This window comes from Pogonomyrmex barbatus, unplaced genomic scaffold, assembly GCF_055798465.1.
Source record: "Pogonomyrmex barbatus isolate J1 unplaced genomic scaffold, ASM5579846v1 scaffold6, whole genome shotgun sequence".
In the NCBI taxonomy this organism is placed as follows: domain Eukaryota; kingdom Metazoa; phylum Arthropoda; class Insecta; order Hymenoptera; family Formicidae; genus Pogonomyrmex; species Pogonomyrmex barbatus.
The window spans coordinates 7,825,779-7,850,310 of NW_028297160.1; the positions used below are offsets into that span (position 1 = coordinate 7,825,779).

Genomic DNA, 24,532 nt, shown 5'->3' on the forward strand with positions numbered 1-24,532 from the left:
TCATGAAACATGGGCAATGCAAGAACGGGAGCATCGATTTCGCATCAAAATCCGAACGTCCGCAGAAATTCCATTAAATACCCGCTATATTCCTCGCGTTTATGACACTTTTACTATATTCGGTCATGAATCACTGAAATAGCAATACAGCAGCTATGTAATATTCTGATAAAAATAGTTTAAGAGAATCAAAATTTTTTTACATGTCTTAGACTTTAAAGTAAAAAGTGAATCTGAATTTTTATCTATTTGAGGTCTAATTATTAATACACATTATTAAAAAATAAAAGGTTATGTAGGAGAGTAACATAAGCAATAATTAATTCTAAATTTATAAAAATATCATTGATTTTTTTATTTCTAATAAATTTATATGTAAAAATATAATATAATCATAGCCAAGGTAAATGAAATAAAATGCAATTAGGATCATGATACTATATATGTAACGTAATATGTGAAAGATTCTGGGAAATGAAATATACATGGAAGTTAATTTATCAAAAACTCTTCACGTGTGGAGTAAAAAGGTGAGAAATAGTATAAAAGGAATCTCTATTTTTTTCTTCGAAGTGCTTTGGTTCGAAAGCACCGACTTGGAAGAGATAAAAATTGGTTCACCTTTTTATACCAGAGGTACAATTGCATTCGCACCTTTTTATTCCGGCGCATTATTTCTGTCATAATGATACGCGCCGAGACACACTTTACAACTTGCCAGTAGTGACTTCTTTTTATCCTTTTATTTTTCTCATCCGGATGCAAAAGCATAACCCGCGTCCTATATAGATATATAATATCAAGTGCACAAATACTAAAATAGTGATCTCGTTCAAACTGTATGAATGTATGAGAGAACAGTAATTTTAATTGAAATAAAGATAAATAAAATAAAAATCGGTTTTATAACAATTTAAACTAAATAGTCAAACGAGTATGAACTGGCAAATCCATATAGTATAATATTCACAGTGTGTACCTTTATTCACGGTGTATTTACAGTACAATATACATGTATAGCATTCACTGTAAATATTATATGTACAGGCATGCGTTTGCCAATTCGTATAGATTTAAATGTCTTTATTTAAATTTAAATTACTTAAAAAAATTAATTCAAAATTAAAAATAACAATTATTGTTTAATTAATTAAATATAATATATAACAATGTATGTTTGTATATATATATATAAAATTTAATCAAGTATAAAAAAATTATTAATTTAAAACTTAGTACGTACATATATGTGCTCCAATTCTATAATTTCCAATTTCACTTTAAATACATCATATTTAATATATTGATTGCCACATTATTCATGAATGAATAGTGAATACTTAAAAAAAACCTGCTAGAAAACTAAACGTTTTTTTTGTAATTTTTTCTCTCTTAAAAGAATAAAAAAAAAATAAAATATCGAATGAGCTTATCACGTAAATTTTATATCCTTTAAATGATAAAAATAAAAAATATCGTTCATACAAATGGCAATGTATTAAGCAAATCTCTCTTACAGATTGTAACCTATTTTAATTCTGAAAGTAAGTATTAATTATTAGTTCAGAGATCACCTGATATATAAATTTTGAAATTGCGAATAAACAGAAGATAAGTATTAAATACTCGAATTTTATTTTCAAGTTGCAATGCTTCTTGTGTCTATGTTCTTTCTGTCTAGAAGATAAAAGATATGCATTAAATAATTATTGCACTTATCATTCTTATAAACTTCTGCACAGACTGATCTAGTTTCATTAATTCATTTATATTTTTATGTCTGTAACATTTTTAGAAAATATATTAATAATAATTAAGGAAAAAGGAGAATATTTATAAAATCATAATTATGAAGTTATAAAATTTTGTTTTATCCAAACACTCTATAAATTTGTAAATTTTAAGTAACATTATACATCTTAAGTATAAAATCAAAGAATAGTTATCAAAATATTAAATATAATTATAATTTAAATCAAAATTTATAAAAATATAATTTTTCCTCTCTCTCTCTCTCTCTCTCTCTCTCTCTCTCTCTCTCTCTCTCTCTATAATATTATGTTTATGTATTCAGGAAGTTTTATGAAAAATAGAAGAGATCTTAAATCATTAAGATTATTTTATCAAACAATTCTAATTATAATATAATATTTTATATACCAATAAACTAGGACAATTAAAATTGTTTGATCATTTCTAATTATTACTATTCATTTTGTAAATACATTTCAGCTAGACAATTTTTTTTTTTTTTTTGAGAAAAACTTCTTACTGCATGATATTTACATATTTATATCAAAGATATTTATATCGAAATTTGTTGATAAAAGCATTGTATATAAAATAATATACATCTGGAAAATTACATTTTACCCTCATTCATTTATACACATATAAAACTTTGAATGATCTTATTCTGAAAATAGTTATATTATCAAAGATACCATTTTAATTATGTTAGGACTTATAATCTTGCTTCAACTTTGATCTCATAATTTTCCCACTTGCATTCTTCGGAATCTCATTAACAAATGTAACTCCACCTGAAAAAAAGACATATATAACATATAACATATAACATATAAGTCTGGAATTTTCTCCATAACATTTATAGTTGCTTATTTTTATTTCTGAATTTTTTTAACTTAATTAGATAACGTCATAATTAGATTTTTTTCGAGACATTCGCAATGTTCTCCCTTAAATATTCGATTAATAATTATTTTAAAGACTACAATCCTATCGATGTTAATTAAACTGATTAAGGGTAAGACCAGTAATAATTAAACAGAATCGAGTTATACCTTCCAGTTGTTTGTAGTCGGAGACTTTTTCTTTTACAAAGTTCTTAATGTCGTCTTCCGTAGGTTTCTTACCCTTACTTGTCACCACAAATGCTTTCGGTACCTCGCCATACCTTGCATGCCGAATACCAATCACTGCCGCTTCCTCCACATCTGGATGCGTCCGCAACAGCGCTTCCAATTCCGCCGGTGGTACCTTCGATCAGCCGAAAATAATGTTTTAAATTAAAGGAGGCAAACACTTTAAACGCCATCGAAGATGTCATCAAATCGCAGAACTTCAAAATTTTGCGACGACATTTTAGATACATTGTAACTGTTATTTATTATCCATTTTCTCAAACTACATGAATAATTATAAAGTCCAACGATGACAAAATCAAAATTCTCTTTTTATCATAATAAAACTTCTTATCAATAACAAGAGAAAAAAAAATAAAAGAATTTTAATATGTTCCAAAATTTCTCGATCAGATTTTCTTTTCACTTATCAGAGATAAATAATTTTGCTAATTACTGCAACATATAATTATGTTAAATAATTTAATTATTTTTAAAATATAAAATAATGTTTTAATAATAATTAATTTATGATTAATAATAAAAGTTAATTACTATGGTACAATACTATATAATTATATAAGAATGAGTAATAAAATAAAAAGAAAAATGTTTTCTATTAGAAAAAATTATTACCTGGAATCCTTTAACTTTGATAAGCTCTTTTAATCTATCTGTAATATAAAAGTCCAAATCTTCATCAAAGTAAGCAATATCGCCCGTTTTCAACCATCCATTCTCGGTTAAGGTATTTTTCGTGGCGGTTTCATCATTTAGATATCCTTTCATAATGTGAGGTCCCTTGATCCATAATTCACCTGTTTGATTAGGAATGCTGATATCCTGTTGTGTGGTTATATCCACCAAACGTGCTTGACAACCAATTATATTATTTCCAATGCTGGAATATTTCTGTCCTTTTTCAATAAATGCCACTGGTGAACTTTCTGTTAATCCGTAACCTTGAAAGAAAATCATAAAACTTTCAATAATCAAACTTAATATTAATATAAATATTTTTTATATTCTACTGATTTCTTTCTCTTTTTTGTATTTAGACTTTATCAACAAAATAAAAAATATAAATGTTTATAATGTAAAATTCCTATTAAAATAAATAAAATCTTTAAAATAGTTACAAATATGACTGTACATATATGACTGTAAATTTAATAATAGAGTAGAGAAAATTGCAATCTGATATAAAAAACAATATAAGTTTGCGATATTGCGTTATTGCGGTATGTATATATTACACGAAATTCAAAATTCAAGTCAAACCTTCTTTGAAACAAAAACGATTTCACCGAAAAATTGTTACATATGCTTGTATTCGGATGAAAACTGAATTTGACAAAAGAATAAATAAATAAATCCTGTCGGTTGATACATGCAATTTTTTTCAAACTAACACAATGAATCAAATTTTACGAATTCAAACGCGCATCAAAACATCAATTCAAACAATAGTAAAATTTAATATAACGCTCTCGTTCTCGATACGACAAACTTTATTCTAGAATCGGTACAACCGATTCGTCGGATCTCGTTAAAAATTGAATGTGTACCCGCTCGTTCGTTCGGGCTCGCAAAGCCCACAAATGCAAAACTCGGCCTTCCTCTTCTTTCTCGACATTTCCGCTCCCGCTGAAAAAAAAAATATATCCGAGCCTTCAAAGCTCGCGCACATCGAAACGCGACCCTGGAAATTCGATCCGTGAAATTCGATAAACATCTCGTTTACTCGCGGGTCGAGAATTCTGCGATTTTGCGCATACCTACCTTGACGAAACTGGAAAACTTTCGGGTCAATGTTGAATTTTTCATAAAATCTGTCAACATCTGTTTTGGCAAGTGGTGCGGCACCACTCATCATGAAATGCATATGGTCGAAATAATGCTTCTTCACAAGAGGGGAAGTTGATAAAAATAATACTATAGGTGGTACGCAAAATAGAATAGTTGCCTGTAAAGTGCCATAGTATCGTGAATTTAATGTTTTAAGTTTTTCATAATTTTTTTTATATATATGTAAAAAAAGATTATAAATTTCATAATTTTTATGATTAATAAAATATATAAAAACTACAAAAAATAATTTTTGTCTTTAAATTAATCTTCTAAGTACATTAAATCTCTCAGTATTTAGTGAGTATAATATTTTAAATATCCCATTCTAGTAAACCAAAATTTTCATTTAATAAATTTATCAAAAAATCTAAAAATTTATTTGGGCATATTAATCGATAAATCACCTTGCTTTTTTCCAATATATTGAGGAACATCTCGGGTACAAATTTTGGAATAGTGATTATTCTTGAACCGAAAGTAAGACGTTGAAGTATCACACCATTCATTCCATAAATATGAAAAAATGGTAATACTGAAGGTATTACTTCTTGAAATGTACCTGGAAAAAAAAATTAAGAGAAATTGAAATGTGATAAATGTCAAATATTATTAAATAATTTGATACAATTTTAATAAGCGATTTTGTAAATAAGGCTAGCTAATGCATAAATTTAATTTGAAACTTGATAGAAGCAAACAAAAGGAGTTAGAAGCTAAAATTGTTTATTGAATAAAATAAAATAAATACTTGTAGTAGGCCGAGTTAAATCGGAAACAGTAAGATGTGACATCATTATATTAGCCACCAAATTGCGATGTGTTAGCATAACACCCTTTGGTAATCCAGTCGTGCCACTCGAAAATGGTAAAACTGCTACATCATTACAAGAGCTATTAGAACGTACAGGTGGTAATGTTTTACCTCGTGTTATAAGATCCTAAAAAATTTTACATTCTTATATTTATTTTTAATCAACAACGTTGTATTCTTTTTGTAACATTTAAATATTTCTAGTTTGTTGGTGCAAATATCTATTTTAATACTAACATCGAAAGGTATCGCACCCTCTGGAATAGGACCAGTCTTATCATCAATCACAATAAAAGGCGTATTAGGAGGAAGACATGCCTTCGTTGCAGCGAGCGCTGTGGGTGCAATTATGGTCGAAGTGATGACTGCTTTTGCATTAACTTTCAACATCTGCCTCGACATTTCCTCTGAAAATTTTCATCAGATCTACCTATATTGTAACAATATGCTTAATTCGCCCACATCCCTATCCTACTTTTATCTTAACAGTGACATATTTATATAGACACGTATATGAAACACTTTCGCAAGTAAATGAAACGTTTTAACGAATAATATTAAAGCTTACCAGCAGTATACATCGGATTCATAGGAGTAACAATAAGCCCGCCTGATAAGCTTCCAAGCAAAGCTAAAACTGTGTCTGGAAAATTGGGTGCTACTAATGCTATCACATCGCCCTTTTTGAGACCCATGTTCCGTAGACTTCTGCCGATATAACTTGTCGCATCCTTAGCTTGTGCGAAAGTGTATTTTTTGCTACTTACACCACATTCCTGCACAAAATATAAAGTTCATATTATAAAGTTTACTTTCTGTGTGTTTAAATTCTTCACATTCTACATTTGCCGTTTATGAATAGCTTCGATAACTAATTATATATTATTATATATGTTACCATATTTTCTGTTTCTTTTTTTTATTTTTCTATGATTCCTAAATAAAAATTTTTCTATGATTCCTAAATAAAAATTTTTTTTTAATTTCTTTATTTTTTAAATTTATTTATCAGACTCTTTGAAAAAATGATGAGTTAGAAATATCTTATATAAACGTTTTATATATATAAAATTTATATATAAATCGATAAATTTACCAAAGCAACATGATTAGCATAATTCTCACTGTCGTTCCAAACGAACTCATGAATCAGAGTTTCTGGATAAGAAACATCTCCAGCAGAAGGCATAATAATCTTCTCGCCATTTGGCCCTGGCACAATTCTGGTTTGCGATGAGGTCGACGCACGTCTTAATGTCGAGTTCAGTGTCCTTCCAACATCCACTATTCGGCTGAGCCTTTGAATATCACGAAATACATGTGTCGCCATGCTTACACAATGATACTATTAACTTATCAGTAATTACACGGTTCGTAATCTGCAAGCATAAATAAAATAAGATAAATATAAATACAAATACAAATACAAATACAAATAAAATTATAAATCAAAAAATCAAATTGAGTCATAATAAATTTGTCAGAAATGTTGATAATACAGAAATAATAATTCCTAAAATTTCAATATCTTTATCAGAGAGAGACGTGTTTTAAATTAAATGTCCATATATAAAAATACAAAAAAGATATCCATTTATATTGATAAAATTTATCTATATATAAAAAATAATTTATAGTATATTTCATCTGCTAGGATAATTTATAAATATAAATATAAAATTTAAATTTATAGTATATTTTATCTGCTAGGATATGTGTAAAAATGAATATAAATTATTTTGTTTAAAAATAAATTAATGTAAAATATTATCATTATTGTTAAAATATTATGTCATTTTGATATAAATATTTATACAGAATAAAAATATTCGTTCTACTAATTTATTTGGAAGTAAAAATCAGTTTTGTAATTTTTATCTTTTCTACATGAATAGATTTGTGTAAAAAAATATTGTATATCAATGTAATCTACCGTCATGCAATCAATAAATATTTGAAAAATATATTATTTTATTATTTTTAATACCGATTATTCAATGATTATTAGAGAACATTATATTTCTAAAATTGATTAATCTTATTTAATACAAATATCATCAAGATAAGCAATGTCTATTTCTATTTTCACGTTTATTTATATTTTTATATCAAATAAATATATTGTTTATTGATATAAATAATTTATTGCAATCAAGCAACTAACTCATTTTAGAAAATTATAAAAAATCAAATGAAATTCTTCTATCATTCGTGCAAGGAGAAAAATAATAAGTAAACTATTTTGTATTATTTATAATTCGAAAAATTAATCACTTACATTTGTATCAAATTGTTACTGAATAATATTGTCAAAAATAATTTCTAAAAAATATTTTTTTATAATTTTATAATATTTACTTATTAATTTATTAAAAATGGAGAGATAATATTCTTTTTTCTATTTTAGTGCAGAAGCTCTCTATAGAAATTTATTATTTTAAGATTCCCTAAAAGAAAATACTAATCAATTTTAAAATAAAAATTTTTATATTTAATAATCTCTGAGAAAATAACATGATGAAATTAATAAAATCATCATACATAAAAGTATGTGACTAATACTAATTATTTATTTATTTACTTTAAATTGTCATAAAAAAAAAGATTAGCGCTTAATCGCTATTTATAAATTATAAAACATTTTTAAATATTTTTAATTTAGAATGGATTTATAGTGGATAAGAAACACTTTTTTAACTTTTTATACAAACATTTCAGATAATTTTAGCACGTTAATTTTAAAATGTGCAAAATATATAAACTGTAAATTGAAATATGCATCAATAAAATTATTGAATACTACTATATCATCATTATATATGAATTATAACAGCCATATATAAAATGAATTTCGCGAATTTATTTGCCTAATGTTTCATCTCTGATTTAAAACTATATCTCATATTAAGTAACACTGGTACTAACGATATCAAGAGTGTAAATATATTGACATGAATAAATCGACTACAGTTAAAAACATGCTGACTCATTCAAAGAATCGAAAAGTCAAGTAATTAAAGTCATGTGTGTAAATACATTCAATATCTAATGTACATTTAATATCTAAATAACAAGCGGATAATAAAATGTACACTGTTCAAAGTTCAAAGAATACTTTTATTATTATCTGTTATCTATCGTTACTGTTTAGAGTGATATATGATACCATATGATATGCTATCATCGCGAATGCAGAAACGCAATTCCTAATCAAGTAATAAAAATTTTTTCATTTATCTAAAGAAAGATAATTTGTTTAGGGAAATTTGTTCAGACCAATGTGTGTATGTGTATGTATATATATATATATAATTAAATACTGATTGTGAATATATCATCCCGTACAAGTTTATTTTGTACATAGGATAACATTTGTATAAAGTTGTAACACAAGATATATATATATATATATATATATATATATATATATATATATATATACAATATTTTATTTCTTTTTAATTTAAATATTTATTTTATGTCTTATGTAATGTATTTTTTTATATAATATACAGGTCATAGATTATTTTCCTCGTTAAATATATAAATAATGCTCAATAAATTATTACTCATACTCAATATAAAAAAGTTTTATAATAAAAAAATTAATTTTATTTGCACAAATGTTTGCATCAACGCTTATCTTCTGCAACGATTGAAAATATATCTACACATATCCGTTATAATAAAATTATTTTTAATTTTAAATTACACTAGATAAAAGTAATTTAAAAGTTATAGTAGATATGATCATTTGTACTTTACCTAAAACTTTAAGAAGTTTTACAAACGCAGTTAGAAATTATATTTTATTCTGTAATCAATAAGTAGCAATAGGTTTTAATAGATAAATAATCGATTGTATACAATGACAAATGGTATAAGAACAGAAGGTCAGGAAGATGAACTCGACGATGTTATATATATATATATACATATCTACGCAAATATAATACGCATATATATACGGGATGTTGCAAAACATCCGACAATATAAATCCGACATTATAAAGTTAATGAAAAATGATAAACTTAGCAGTGTTTTTTTTTCTGTAACTCATGTTCGAGAATATTTATATTTTTTCATAAAATTGCAATAAAATTATTAAATATATTTTTAAATCATATAAATTCACACTAAATATGCAATAAAATTTTCGTGCATAAGCAATTATTTCTAAAATATTAGTTTATTATTCTCTATTAATTCTTACAAGTTATCGGTATTATTTTGAAATATCCATATAATATAACTCATAAAAATTTCATGATTATGATAATTATATCAAAATTATTTATTACTTGTTGAGACTTACTGTTGTTTTTATATCCCGATAAAAACAATTATACATCAACAGAATATTATTCAATATGGCATTTCAATGCAAATTATCATGCGTTACGTTACATTCTGCATATTATAACATATACACAAGTATTATGTATACATAAGTACAATATGCGATGCGGATATTGGTTGATACAGTTTACAACTAAAAATTTTTAAAAATATATTGCGCAATTTCAGAGCGTAAGTTTAAGGATCGAAATCGTCTATATTTATATAAGTATCATTTTCAAATAGAAATACATTTGTTATTGATTATATTATTAATATATATTTATTTTTACATAATTCAAAGAACTTGTTTACATAATTCCCTGATTATTTACATTACATTAAAATAAATGTTATGCTATTACCAAATTTTTTGTGTGGTCAGTATAAATACATAACATCTTCAAGTTCGTCACAAAATGACACCACGATGGTCGGCCTTTGTAATTATTGAATTACATATACATTTAAAAAGAAAAGATTTAAAGTTTTACGCACTGACTAAAATACCATCCATTATTCATACATTATATTCTATTCTATTTTACTATCCATTATATTATCATTCATTCTATTATTTGAATAAATATAAAGTCATGATGTTATTCTACATATATATGTGTGTGTGTGTGTGTGTGTGTGTGTGTGTGTGTGTGTGTGTATTTGGCATGAAATGTATTACCGTACACCGTTTGATTTAAATATAATATTTACTGATATTTTCACCTACAATTATAATAATCGGAATTATATATAAGTTATATATATAATTTTCTCGAAAATAAATTTCTTTGATCTCTTTTACAACATATTATTTTCACAGAAAATTCATTAGTAAATATTTACCAATGTTTTTATATTAATATCCTGATATAAAATACATAACTTTTATTCATATTTTTATTGGCAATATTTTAGATAGATTTGAATTAAACTTACGTTACACGCCTTATTCTTCGCTTTGGTAAATCATAAATTGTAGCTTCTATTTATAGAGTTACAACGCAATCTCATTGACGCTGTAAGACCTTTCACAATGCTGGCAAGGAATGCAACGACGACGAAACGATGCTATAGCTAAATTTACAATTTTCGTGCACGTATATAATATTTCAACGCAAAGAACTCGCGGTTCTCGACGCGAGGAAACTCGCACAAACTAAACAATCGCCAGTTAAATTGCTAATGATAGATCGATCGTTCATTAATCTTCACGTAGCCGGTTTTACTAGCAGACTGTGTTCTTTGACAAACCAGCTGAACTTCAGACGAGGTTGGAGATATCTGACTCCCCCCACCATTGACTTATCCTATCGGAAAGAAGTGTGAGGAATGAAAAGAAAAAGAAGTCATATATAAAACCATGTGTTGTTACAAAGATAAAGTTCACTAGTGAAATTAAAATTAAAATTAAAATTAAAAATATATTAATAATTATAAATCATATATCGCAACTATTTAATATTTAAATGCATCTTAAATATTAATTCAAGTAGTTATACATGGTAATATATACATAGGTAATATAAATATATACATAGGTAATATATACATAAGTAATATAAATTATACGTAATACAACAAAAAGATCTTCTCATCTCGTAAAAAATGTATCATGGGGAAACCGAATTAATGCAAACAATGCGAAATCTCATTGAAAAATGCAGCTGTGAAAAAATGCTCGTATTCAATCATCTAAAATCTAAAATATTTATCAATCTGTTATAATTATTTTGTGAAAAAAATGAAGATTTTTGAAATAACAAATAAGAATTTTATAAACATGTTTAATTTTAAATTATATTGAATCATTTCCTGCTCGAGAAGTATCGCTGTTTTTATACAATTAAGAAATTATTACTATTATTTATTTAATTTAAAATACGATGAAAAAAAATATTCTATTTATCAAAGCCCATTCTTTATTCTGATGATTTCGAGTCTACAAAAATTAAAATAAAAAAATTCTGAATTAGGAATAAATGCTATAAAAATAATTAATGAAGAGCGTTGCAAAATTGCTTTATAATGTTTCTAAATTAGAATGCATAAACAAGCGCATGTCACATAAATTTAGTCGTACATGTCAATTACGTAAGTCGTATATTTACAATTCCTAATGAAAAAATGAGAAATGAGGAATTCTTTAGATATTTACGCAACATTCATAATACAGAATTTTATAATTTAAATCTGTCATATTATTTTATTAAATAATTACACTATTTTATATATATATATATATATGCAGTATATATACATATACATATGCATATATATATAGACCAAGATAAGATATTAATACGTGTCAAGTCGCTCTATGTATATATATATATATATATTGTAATACTATTATTGTTCACTTATTAGAAGATTAAATATCATCTGATATGTAAAGTCAGTATTGATTTAATAATATATGTATATAGATTTTTATTATACTTTTATCTATTTATATATATCCTATTTATATATATATATATATATATATATATATATAAATAGGATATATATAAATAATATACATAAATATAATATAAATATAAATGGAAAATATATATATATATATATATATATATATAAAAATCACTATATAATCATAGATACAAATCATATATTTTCATAGATTTTTCCGCTTAATAGAAAATGCGATGAACTTTACATTACTTAAATAATTTATTATTAAACCTTCATTATTAAACAAAGTAAATAAATGATTCAACTAAATACATACGACATAAATTATTCAGAAGAAATTATTATTATTATTATTATTCTAGTAATTAAATAATATTTTGACGTTATATAAAAATAATAATAAATATATACGTAATATTTAATGATGGAAGTCATGTCATTATATATCGATATTAATTGTATAAATAGTTATATAATATTTTACTTAATTTTATTGTATAAAACATTTTATAGCTAGCTGAAATAAATTTGATTCGATTATTACAAAATAATTAAACAAAAATTAAAATAAACATGTTTTACTTTGAGTAAAGTAAATTTTCAAAGACTGAAATATATCATTCTCTTGCCATCTAACGTTATACTTGGAAAAGTGCATTGTGTTTATTATGATGAATACGGCGCTCAATTTCTTAAATAAAACTATTACAAAACAATTGAAATATTTACAATAATAAATAAATTACAATAATAAATTAAAATCTTTTCAATTTTTTTCAAGTATGTAAATTTACATGTAATTACTATTTTGCTTTATTATTTTCTTGTTTTACTTTTATGTGATGTACTTATTTTCTTCTAGTTGTTAATTGGTAATCGTTATATTATTTTTTTCTTATTTTAATTTAATCCTGTCAATCAATTCTATGAAAATCTTATGTGATAGTAATTTCTTTATCTAACTTTAGTTTCTTTTTCCTTGATAGTCAATCACTCATTTTTAAAACTGGCAATTGATGCTTCTTTTAAAACGTCAATTTTTTTTCTATTTTGTTTTAAAGAAAGAGATTGACTCTTCTACTATTATACTATGCCATTTAAAATTTCTTACCTGATAGAATTTTTAAAGTCTCTTTTAAAATCAGCGGGACACAACCTTTGTTCCTTTTGTATCCAGCATAGTATTAAGGTAAAAAACGTCAATACGGAAACAGATCTTACCTGAACAGTTAGTATTATTTATAATAAGTAATTTAAGTAAGTAAGAAAATTTTAAAATAAAACAATTTAAAAATAAAAATATAAGATGTATATTTTTATATTGATTTTATTGTTATTTTCTTATTTATTCTTTTATGAAATTTGAATAATTATCGTAATTTACAACAAAGTAAGCACAGAGTATATGATTTCGAAATAATATTGCATTCCATTGTGCATAACATGTTCTTTATAAAGCCGCCAGTTCTGCGCGTTAGTAGTTTCGAGTTTGTTAAAGTGGTAATGCGTCGGCGCATCTTCATCGACGGCGACGCCGACGCTGATGACGCTTGCCAAGACAGGAGCGTCTCAAAGAAATCTTTCAGTAATATGTGTTAAAAAACTAAATAAAATATAAAATCTTTTAAAATGTAAATATATCTTAAGTATTGTTAAAATTAATTATAAGTTCAATTATAACAAGTAGATCTTAAAAGATTATTTTATTATTGTTGTATGCACAGCAATATTATTTTATTTTACATCTAAATAATATTTTAAACTTAAGCAGAAAAAATACTTGTAAAATTCTTACAAGATAATTAACAGTGCAAGTTATCTATTCTAAAGATAACGTAAACGTGTTGTGAGAATAGTATTTAAAAATAGTATTTAAAAGAATAGTATTTAAAAAAATTTAAATTTAAATTTACATACGTTGCTTAAATAATGTAATTAAAGAAACATACACGGTAATGTAAATGAAATCTTTAACAGTAAACTGTATTGTTAATACGTATCAAATATGTTATTATTTGTTTAATTACTCCTAGCAGTACATTTGCCAGCACTGCGACATCCCTGTCTATGCTTGAAACCTGCGCTCAAGGGTGACGGCCATGTCGACGTGGACCCTGCAGTGCTCCCACATACCCTCGGTTGGCGGCTACTCGTACGAAGAAACGATTGTCTCAAGGAATTGACAGAATCAAGTAAATCGAAGCAAGTAATCGTCACGCCGAATCACTCTTGCACGCAGCATTTGGGCTATGAATGAAGACCCAACCCTTTCACCTCGAGGTAATTATTCCTGTCCTCAGCGATATACCTCGTATCGTATTCGTTCGATGTGCCCGGGGGATTCATAATAAATCAATCGAATTGCTTCATGTGTGTGAAAAAAGTCGCAGGTTTCATAGATAAGAGAGCAGCACGGTCCAACGTGCCGTGATTAAGGGTAGTTAAAAAAGTATTAATGTGCGTGAGCAAGTGGTGACGTTTTTATCGATTGCATTACTTATGCATGTGTGCCTTGAGGAAGAGTACTCTTTGGCAGTATACATATATATTGTTACGGACTGTATAAGGTTGATACATTCACTCGTGCGTCACTTTGACGTTTGCCATTTATTAGTCGATCGTAATGCGGCCTTAATTAAAATGTCATATACGTGAATAAGGAAGCTGTCTATATTGTGTCAAAAAAAAAACTATTGCGTGTTTTATGTCGTCTATATTATGAGCGTTTATATAAACATTAAAGAGGAGTTCTCTCTTCTGACCATTTGTCTCATTATAAAAGGTGTTTGAAAGAAGAATTATAAAATTAATCTTTTAACTTTTTATAGAAATATTATACATTTCCGGCAATTAAATAATATTACATTATCTTTTTTCTAGGTTTTAGCAGTATTGCTTTTATCTGTGATTCCATGGCCGGGTCCCAGCATCTTTAAAATATCATGTCCCCGCGATCGAGCATCCGTAGTGAGGAGGATAGTTCACAAGGTTAGAGAGTGTGTATATCCGTTTATCAATGAAACAATATTAATAGAAACAATCGGAAATTAGGAATATCTCTAACAATAAAAAAAATTTGACGCAAAATGTTTTTATTTGAAAAATAAAATGTACGTATCCTTAATTTTTTTTTAAATTGAACAATGTTTTTATTTATTGAATTTATTGAATTATGAAGTTATAAAAAGATGAGATCGGAATAACAAGATAACATTTTATATTTTGCCGAAATTTCAGAGATGGATGCCAATACTGAAGAAGTATCAGGTAGAATTGCCTTTGGAATGCCCATTTCACGAAAGTCGAGATATTTTTCGGCCACAACAAAAGGCGAAGCATCAGCACAGGCCATCACAATGGACTTGTGGACTGTGCGGCAAGTCTTTCTATGCCGAGAAACATTTGGATGCCCATTTCGATAACAGACACAAAAGCAATGTGAATACGGTAAGATAAATTATGTGTCGTTCTTAACGCTTATTGATAATTTTTTTATCTAGAAAATGAAATCAGAATGTTCCGCTCTAGATAGTTATATTGTAAATTAAATAAAACTTAACAAATATAAATCAAACTAAATAATTTGAAATAAATTCTATTGTAATCACTTATAAAAATTATTTATATCAGAAGAACAGACAAACATATATAAATTTTTTACAATAATGTAAATATATATCTCTGTTAAGAGATATTTCTTTTTTCCTATTTGTGATTACACAATCTTATGAAACAAAAGTTGAAGACTTCATTTAATTTTGATAATCACCAATTCACCTTTTTTTATCGGTTAATATTGATATGGAGGAAAAATGGAGCTTTTATCTTCTTTTTTTAGGCAGAAGACGCGGTATGCCTAGCGGATTATTGCGATATCATGCGCTGCGACGTGCTAGGCAACCGCGACTTCGAAAACTCGGTGGACGATGACGGAGGTCATCTGAATACCGATATTCAAGTATGGCGCGAAACTACCGAGCAACAGCAACAGCGGCGCAGCATTTCCGTCGTGCCGTGCGGGTCGCGTGGCCTCGCCAGGATGTATCCTGCGGACAAATCCTGCGCCATCGCCGGCGGTGGTGCGATGACGAATCTGCAGCGTTATTGCCGTCGCGACGATCATGACAGCGGCGAAATGCACAATCATAGATTAGCGAGACCATCCTATCACAACGAGATTGCCGAGACGGATAACAAGAGCAACGCTTGTGACGAGGAGGATGAAGATGAGGATGACGAAGAGGAGCCGGAAGACGAAGAGAATCTCGTGGAAGCGGCGTTGCCCGCTGTCGACAAGAAACAGAGACGACGAGGGTTGCATTTGAGGAAATTGAAGTCCAATTGCAAACCAGAGGAATTGCAGAAGCTGAAGACCCAATGTGAAGTGAGTTGAAGTGAAATTGTCACATAGTCGCATTGTGTTTCGATGCTATAGCTATTTATCTCAACTTTAAAATATTTTTTTATCAAAATATATGTTGTTATCAGAGTGAGTATCGATGATAAAAGTTCCTGCACTATCTCCGACTATTATATTTTAAAGATAATTCAATTGAAATCTGGCTGGACACAGATAGTCGGAATTTACAGATAGTGTACGATCTTTGATCCCGTTTAATATTACAAGAGATAAAGCACAAGAGACACGCAAAACACGCTTGCAGACACGCCCGTCTGTATATACCAATGATATGTAATAATCGCGTTTATCACGCGATCGTCAACAGATACTCGTGCGCGATTGCATCGCCGGACTGCTTGCCAATCTTTCCGTACGAGATTTCCAAGAGATCGAAGGTACGCGATCGATTATGTTAATAACCGTAACTCATACTTAACATTTCTCGATCAATCGTGATTTATATCGACAGGTGAGCTAAACCGAGCGATTTGCTGGTATCTCAGCTGTGATAGATATTGGGAGGATACGAAAAGACCGCAACGTCACACACCATGGTACCTGCTGATTGTCTTCATGCTGCTCCTGTTCTCGTCGATCTACGCGTGTTATTACATAATCTGGGTCTGGTTCAAGTATGCTGCTTCAAGTGTGCTGAATTAAAGAAAATTCCTACAAATGTTTTCATAAGATAAAAATCGATGTATTAGTAGAGAAATTATCTCGCTTGTTGAAAAAGATGCAAATTTTTGCAAAAATTTTTGAAAAAGATGCAAATTTTTTTTGCAATTTTAAAAAAACGTTTATGCAAAAGAATACATATAAAAAAGAACTTTGTCTATTGATAGTCGAGAAATATCATCAAATAACAATTATCATCAATTATATATTTATTATTACGTATTCATCATAGATTTTTTAAATAAACTTTTATAATATTATTTTATGTAAGACAATTTATCTTTTACGATCTTCTCTTATACTTTAATTAAAATTAAGTAGATGGAAATAAAAATAATCATGTCAACTATCGATAATATTATTAGTAAGATGCTATGCATATTTTGTATTGTTCGTTATATTGGAATACCTAATAAAAAAAGTAATTCTTATACATATTCGTTGTATGCAGTACCGCGGATGAAGATAGGTTAGACGGCACCGGAAGTGTGGATTACAACGGAAGCACAGATCGTTCGAGTACTTCTCCGTTGCATGATCCTAGTATTCATAATGAGGGTAGGTTGGAGAGACGGAAGGGCGATCATGGGGATGAGAATCGCCCCTTGTCGAGCGAGGACATGCCCGATCATTACATCTACGTTTCGTATCCGCCTGAGCTAAAGCGGCGACTTCTGGAAAGGTAAATCAATTCGCGAGTGAAAATATAGAGTATATCAAAAAAGTATATCCTAAATCTCAATTATATATGTATAATGATTTTCTTGCTTACAGCTGCTATAACAGGACCACTCGTCTGTAAACCGACGAATCGAATTAGGAGAGAATACATGCGCGAAAATTAAAATCTTACCCCGAGCTCTGCACAAAGGAAGGCACTCGAGGCTGAAACTCCTCACTCTCATTTTTCTCGTTATCCTCGTGTTTTGTATACCAAATGTGAATAAACTGCATCGTGGACACAACATCAATTGTATATTCACTCTATTTTTCTTTATTATCTTGTTTTCTAAAGACAAGATTACATAGCGTCGACGTAAAATTTCGAGAGATAAAAAATACGTTAGAGATATGTATTCAATATAGATAACGACTGGACTTTCACCCTCGACACTTCAAGAGATGACACTCCAAGTAAGTCAATTAAATAAATTAAATTTTCATTTTCGCTGTTATTTAACCGATTTTATTATGAAATTTTATATCAACAAAAAAGGAGCTTAATTAAGACAAGACGAGTGAAAATATAATTTATCACAAGAATACTTTTTACTAAAATAACATTTATTCCATAGAATAAATTATTTCTTTATGTACATGAATCATTTTTCTTATATATAGTTATATATACCACAAATGTTTTATAAACGATAGAGATAAAACGCTATATATAATATTAAAAAATAATTTAATTGCAGGAAAAAAAAACAAAAAGATTTTATTTTGACTAGAATATGTTTGATTTAAAAAGTAATTAAAGCTAAAACCAATAAGTCATCTTCATAGTTCCATCAGAATCGCGTTGAGTATCCATTACGCTGGACTGACGAACCAAACGGCGAACATTTGCCGTGCTCGGCCGTTCTTCCAAAATAGATGAAGCAAGTCTCACTTCAGGCATTTCCTGCATCTCTACCGTTTCTCGCGTCGACAAGTTCTCATAAGAAGTCGTAATTGATGATGGTCTAAAAAACACAAATTTTAATACAATAAAATTCTTTAATTAAAATCATTAAAAAACCAACAAAATATCAAAATTATATCAAAAACAATTTATAGAATACATCGTTAAAATAATTTTTAAGTTTCTAACTAATTCAATCTTCTATAAAATAGTATTAACTATTAAATTAATTATTTTTATATATAATATTTCGTTATAATATATTGAAAAAAATTTTTTTGTAAAATCCGGGAATTTCAGATTAATAAAGCAAAATAATTTTCTGTGAGCGCAAAATATCATAAATAACCATTTAGTGTCAAACACATACTTTATTGGAACACAACGAATGCAATCCGCACATGACCAATTTTTGCCAAATAATTCTCCTTCTTCAACTGTTTGTGGTAGACGGTGATGCAATGTTTCTGGTAGCCGCAATCCAGATAATCCACCGATTACCGAGATCACGCCCAAGATAACCAAAGGCAGCACAAGATTTTCTTTTCCCTGTAGATTGTGTTCATAAAATATTCGATATATTATAAAAACACGCATTATAAGAAACAAATATATTTCTTTAGTATTTAATAAGATAATAAATTAAGCAATGCACAATAACTCTCTTAGCAAGTTTTGAAAGAATATAATTTATTTTGCAGCAGAAATAACAGCAGAAAAAAACAGAAAAATTATTGAAATAAAATTAAAATACGAACTTACGAGATATGTTACGAAAGGTATAATGATGAGTCCGAGGCCGCTGACGTATGCGGAAAAGCCAATGGCAACTCCGCGTAATTGCGTAGGATAGAGTTCCCCGGCGAAGGGGTAAATAATTAGAAAGGACGCCGATATCGCAGACTTCGATATGAGAAATAAGATCAAGGTCTCCGTGACAGCATCTTAAATGAAAAATATGAAAAATAGTAACTGTGAAACCAATACGCCATAATTTTTTCGTATTATAACTCTCTACTATGTTAAGTAACTGACTTATTACTGTCGGCAATATCGGCATGTTACACAATTGATTGATTATCTTGCTAATTAATCAAGTCATTAATTAATTGACCAGCAGTGCATACCGGGCGATAACAGCACCGTTGCAACACATGATACTCCAGCCACGACCATGCACAAACACAGCGGCCATCGGCGGCCCCATCGATCCATTACAACCCAGCAAGCGATGTAACTGGGAATCTCGGCCAGAGAAGAAAACAGAAAACTCAAATGTTCCTCGTTCCCTAAAGCTGGCCCGTAATAGGAAAGACCCACATACACCATATTATTGGCAAACCTATGATCATAACAAAATCTATTTATATCTTCTTATACTATTATGAGAAATTTTTATAAATTAACGTATTTTAGCTTTTGAAAAATTTACGAATCTCTAAGATATTTTATCTAAAAAAGAAATCAAAAGCAGATAATCATATTTGCAGATGGATAAATTGACACAAATGTTAATTAATTTATGTTTTTAGAAAGATTAAAATTTGCAATATGGATCCATATGAAATATTTTAAAAAATCACAGAAAAATCGTGAATAAATCAAACAAAACTTTTTGCTTCTTTTTTTTAACAATAATTATCAAAAAGGAATGTGATAAGCAAAGTCTAAAAAAGAATCACAAATAAAAAATAATCTCTGATACACGGGTAATTTGTTAAATATACCGATAATTTACATGATAATTTGTAACATATGCTTATTTTGACTTACCAGTTTAAAGTAATAAGACATGTTTTGAGACACATATTTGGCGTTTTGAAGAGCGAGAGAACACCGGGACCAGTTCGTAGTCTCTCCTCCTCGCTCTTCGATCTCGACATCGTCATACGCTGACGAAGTTTTTGTGTGAATGATACTGGAAGTTCTTTGCCATTCACACGGGCCAAAGTTTCAAGAATATCATTAGCCTCACTTAATCGACCTTTCGCTAACAACCACCGCGGTGACTCCGGTAAGAACCTATAACGATCTCTAATATTTTATGCAAATGCTTACATGTATTTGTGTATAAAAAAAAAAGTAAAAATTATTTCGAAGGACGCGGTCTCGATGACAATAAGAGCATTATGTTAGTGATAAGCATATTTATCTGTGTTTGTGTATCGCTATAAAAATTTTGATAATATAAAATTCAAAATCCGTTTAGAATTATTTCAAAATTAAAAACATTTGTTTTCATAAATTGATGACAACTCAATAAATTAGACAGATGCTTCAGAATTAATTAGTGATAAGAATTAAAAATATACCTTATCACAAACTTTCATAAATCATAGATGTAATTATCTAACGTCAATTTATATACAATTTATTCTTATGTTTATTATAATCTTCAATGGTAGCATTAATTGTTCACTCACCACCAATAAAAAAAGTATATCAGGAAAGGCGCACTCGTGGTTACGGCGAGTGTTCGCCAATCGCGTATCAAGTAAGTGACGCCTGCTAGCATGCAAAGGCCCATCGTATAGAAAGTGCAAGTCATAACCGTGACGAATGAACGATAATTTGGACCGACCAGTTCCAAGGCTATAAAAACATATTTATACTAAATCTCGCCAAATTCAATGAATTGATAGATAAGATTTTAATTAGACCGATTAATAAAATAATCCTTATCAATGATAAAATTCAAATTTATTTATTGTATATTTAAGTTCACAAGTAATGCTTACATATAATAAAAGGTATTTGATAAATTGCTGGTATTGTCAAACCAACGACAAAACGTGTAGAAGCCCAAGTCCAAAAATTGTTCGAAATTGCTGTTAGAAAGCTACCGGTTATTAATGTCGCCAAACACGTGAAAAAGGATAACCTTCGACCGATTCTATCCAAAATAAATTATCATTCATTAACAACGTTAATATATAAGAAAATTGTTTGTTAATTCAATCTGATAAAATTCCAACTGATAAAAACTCAATTAAATTTAAATATAACATCATTAAATAAATTAAAATGTAAGATAAATAATCTGTAAAATCCTATTAAAATCTGATACTGAAATAAATGGATAAGATATTTTGATAATTTTTAATTTGCTCAGGGAAGTAAACAAGATAATTGTGATAATCTAATACAAAAAAATGTGTTTGAAACGAGATTTATAAGTGTAGAAATCAAATTTTTTTTAATTAATAGATATCTACTTGTCTTCTACTTCTTTACCTGTCATTTAATGTACCGAACAGATATACTCCTATGGGACCTCCTGTATTAAGGACCACCAAACCAATCGTTGGATAGATCGCACGATCACACACGAGATCAAACTGTAACATGATTGCGGTTTTCTAAAATGCAACATTTGGCTGTTGGCCAAAATATTTTGCTCCTTTTATTAAAAAAAAAAGAAGTTTATTCTTGCATTTTTTTCAAATTAAAAATAAAATCTGAATAAAATATTTTATATGCATCTTCATAAAAAGATTTTAGTACGTTTGTGATTGTATTTTTTTATCAGAAACGGGTGAAATTATGTATCATCATAAAATTTCGAAATTCAATTTGTTTTTGAATAATACATTTATATTTGTTATTAACTTATAAATTATTAATTTAACTACGGTTTGAAAAGCCCAAATAACAAGTTGTTCAGTTTTTTTCTGTACAATTAGATAGACGGACATACATCGATGACGATAGATGATGTCATTTCCGAGGCCTCGTACTCCCAGCCATGATCGCAGGGCACGACAGACCACGATGTGTTGGGTATAGAATACGTCGCCACGATAGAGTAATTCTCCATCGTCGTTGTCGTCGTCGTCCAATCGATGTCGTATCGCGTACACTGGCTGTACGTTTCGTTATCATCCTGCTTTCACATGACATATCTTTTAGCGCCAGACTCTGCGACGTCGCATGAATAATACATTCGCTACAAACTGTAAGACGGGATTCATTCTACCGGAATGCATCCAATTGCGTGAAACAAATGACAGCCTTTACTCGTCCCAGGGTTTAACGCATTCTACTTGGGCTGCTATAAAATTACTCTTGTACAGCGTTGCATTTATCGAGGTTGATTACTCCTAACGTCAAAGTAAGAGTAAACTAATCTGGAATTAGCTTGCTCTATCTATAAGTTTCTAAGCACTAACTAAACAACCCAATTTGCAATTAAGTTTACGTACGACGGAAATAATCGAGTAAACGTTACACGTGTACAGAGAGGAAAATAAGTTATGATAGAATATAATTAAGAAGAGAATTACACCGATAGGATATACAGCAAATAGCACGTCTAGCGCTAAATACGGAAAGAAGATACGGCGTGATGAGCCGCAAATGAAGAAAAGGAAGTGACGCAACGCATCAACATATAATCGACGTCTTTACGAGTCGACGTACAAGAGCGGCGTTGCATCTACAAAGCATCGACATTGCATTCTCTCACACCATCGACTGCACCTGACTCGCGGGAATGGCGAGACGTCTTCTGCGAACGGAATCCATGTTCTCTAAACCCGGCACCTTGCACCAGTGCGATGGCGTGTCTGCCATGAACAATTGATTGAAGGCGCAAAAGCCGCAGGGCAAACACGCCGGCAAACAGACCAGCCATAGCAATTGCTTCTGATAACGACCAAATTCGCCGACGATCGGCAAAAGGTCGTCGAGATCGAAGTCATCCTGCGAGACATTTCGTGCAGAAACATTCGCGATCGAATCTCATTAGAAGAACATCGCTATCATTGTTATTTTTGGCTATTTTCATTTCTCTGAAGTCGATTAATAATGACGCTTTTCATTTTTAATATTTACGTTTTAAAAATATTTAATATTATTTTTGCAATTAAAAACTAAACTCTAAAAAATTCAGCAATAAAGTTAATTATAAGATATTTATAAAATTAGATTATTGTCATTCATTTGTTGAAACTTAATTCTCCATTAGAATTTTCATTTTTAAAAAATTATAGGAGTCGGTCATTATCTTTCCATATTTTTGTGTTACGAGACAATTAAAATTCTTTCAGAAATCTTTCAAATTAGTCAAACATAGTAAAAAAACTATTGACTAACTAAAAGATAAAGATGTTGAAACTTTACATCCTCATTTAAATTCGTCTTGGAGATTGGAAGATTATTGTTATATACTAAATCATGTTTTACGACATGTGATTAATTTGTATGTTAACAAGATAACGAAAAGTATGTCATTTCGATAATTGATTAGCGAGCGAAGAATCAATCAATTTAATATCTTTATATTTTTAGTATCAGATTTCTCTTCCGTGATGTAATTAAAAATCAAAAGAGATATCCTAAGAACAAAGAAATATTCTTCGAGGAAGCGACAATAAAAAAATAATACTTACGTCATTTTCCGCAACTCTGGCATTATCGGTCCGAATCGAGCCACTGTCGTCATTCTGTCGCTCCATTTCGATGAACTTCAACCTCGTTTCGCGTTATCGAAAGCCCTGATGATACCTTATAAAGGCGTCACGTGACGTGCATTAGCTTCCATCCG

At 28.9% G+C, this 24,532-nt stretch overlaps 4 protein-coding genes across 9 annotated transcripts in view; 1 reads left to right on the forward strand and 3 right to left on the reverse strand.

Moving 5' to 3' along the window:
* Window positions 1-330: 330 nt before the first annotated feature.
* LOC105422155 (uncharacterized) lies at window positions 331-6,856 on the reverse strand. Of its 2 annotated transcripts, none has more exons than XM_011631422.3 (9): window positions 6,623-6,856; window positions 6,095-6,302; window positions 5,764-5,933; window positions 5,464-5,653; window positions 5,120-5,274; window positions 4,647-4,830; window positions 3,501-3,826; window positions 2,805-3,000; window positions 331-2,543 (listed from the first exon to the last, which is right to left on the reverse strand). In XM_011631422.3, exons 1-9 carry the CDS (start codon window positions 6,854-6,856, stop codon window positions 2,458-2,460), a joined length of 1,749 nt encoding a protein of 582 aa, XP_011629724.2. In that variant the 3' UTR covers window positions 331-2,457. The 2 variants fall into 2 exon arrangements, with proteins under 2 accessions (XP_011629724.2, XP_011629726.2); XM_011631424.3 differs by having other exon boundaries at window positions 6,652-6,821.
* Window positions 6,776-24,532, reverse strand: part of Fs(2)Ket (Importin subunit beta Fs(2)Ket) — a 32,308-nt gene continuing 14,551 nt past the window's right edge. The window contains exon 7 of the mRNA XM_089082444.1: window positions 6,776-6,905. Within this exon, the coding sequence (XP_088938570.1) occupies window position 6,905 (1 nt within the window). The 3' untranslated portion in view covers window positions 6,776-6,904. The remainder of the gene's footprint in view (window positions 6,906-24,532) is intronic.
* On the forward strand, window positions 14,351-18,328 carry LOC105422156 (uncharacterized). Of its 2 annotated transcripts, XM_011631425.3 has the most exons (8): window positions 14,351-14,563; window positions 15,164-15,271; window positions 15,521-15,730; window positions 16,122-16,667; window positions 17,011-17,080; window positions 17,155-17,317; window positions 17,815-18,045; window positions 18,138-18,328. In XM_011631425.3, exons 1-8 carry the CDS (start codon window positions 14,537-14,539, stop codon window positions 18,163-18,165), a joined length of 1,383 nt encoding a protein of 460 aa, XP_011629727.1. In that variant the 5' UTR covers window positions 14,351-14,536; the 3' UTR covers window positions 18,166-18,328. The 2 variants fall into 2 exon arrangements, with proteins under 2 accessions (XP_011629727.1, XP_025072900.1); XM_025217115.2 differs by lacking the exon at window positions 18,138-18,328 and having other exon boundaries at window positions 14,354-14,563; window positions 17,155-17,306; window positions 17,815-17,965.
* CarT (Carcinine transporter) lies at window positions 18,627-24,517 on the reverse strand. 4 transcript variants are annotated; one of them, XM_089082451.1, is made up of 12 exons: window positions 24,374-24,443; window positions 24,109-24,111; window positions 23,467-23,726; window positions 22,685-22,870; window positions 22,222-22,325; window positions 21,726-21,880; window positions 21,411-21,579; window positions 20,761-21,009; window positions 20,115-20,329; window positions 19,750-19,931; window positions 19,358-19,536; window positions 18,627-19,048 (listed from the first exon to the last, which is right to left on the reverse strand). In XM_089082451.1, the coding sequence occupies exons 1-12, from the start codon at window positions 24,441-24,443 to the stop codon at window positions 18,844-18,846; spliced, it is 1,977 nt and encodes a 658-aa protein (XP_088938577.1). In that variant the 3' UTR covers window positions 18,627-18,843. The 4 variants fall into 4 exon arrangements, with proteins under 4 accessions (XP_088938577.1, XP_088938575.1, XP_088938574.1 ...); XM_089082449.1 differs by lacking the exon at window positions 24,109-24,111 and having other exon boundaries at window positions 23,467-23,688; window positions 24,378-24,517; XM_089082448.1 differs by lacking the exon at window positions 24,109-24,111 and having other exon boundaries at window positions 22,222-22,346; window positions 23,467-23,688; window positions 24,378-24,517.

Excerpts from the sequence above, each read along its gene's own strand:
- LOC105422155 (XM_011631422.3), bottom strand. The coding sequence starts at position 6,856 with ATGGCGACACATGTATTTCGTGATATTCAAAGGCTCAGCCGAATAGTG. Across the intron at positions 6,303-6,622 it reads ATGCTAATCATGTTGCTTTG|GAATGTGGTGTAAGTAGCAA; the intron begins GTAAATTTATCG and ends TATTTTGTGCAG. Across the intron at positions 4,831-5,119 it reads ATATATTGGAAAAAAGCAAG|GCAACTATTCTATTTTGCGT; the intron begins GTGATTTATCGA and ends GGCACTTTACAG.
- LOC105422156 (XM_011631425.3), top strand. The coding sequence starts at position 14,537 with ATGAAGACCCAACCCTTTCACCTCGAG. Across the intron at positions 17,081-17,154 it reads AGATTTCCAAGAGATCGAAG|GTGAGCTAAACCGAGCGATT; the intron begins GTACGCGATCGA and ends TTATATCGACAG. Across the intron at positions 17,318-17,814 it reads ATAATCTGGGTCTGGTTCAA|TACCGCGGATGAAGATAGGT; the intron begins GTATGCTGCTTC and ends CGTTGTATGCAG.
- CarT (XM_089082451.1), bottom strand. The coding sequence starts at position 24,443 with ATGGAGCGACAGAATGACGACAGTGGCTCGATTCGGACCGATAATGCC. Across the intron at positions 22,326-22,684 it reads CATCATCTATCGTCATCGAT|TTTGATCTCGTGTGTGATCG; the intron begins GTATGTCCGTCT and ends ATCATGTTACAG. Across the intron at positions 19,049-19,357 it reads ATTCGTTGTGTTCCAATAAA|ACCATCATCAATTACGACTT; the intron begins GTATGTGTTTGA and ends TGTGTTTTTTAG.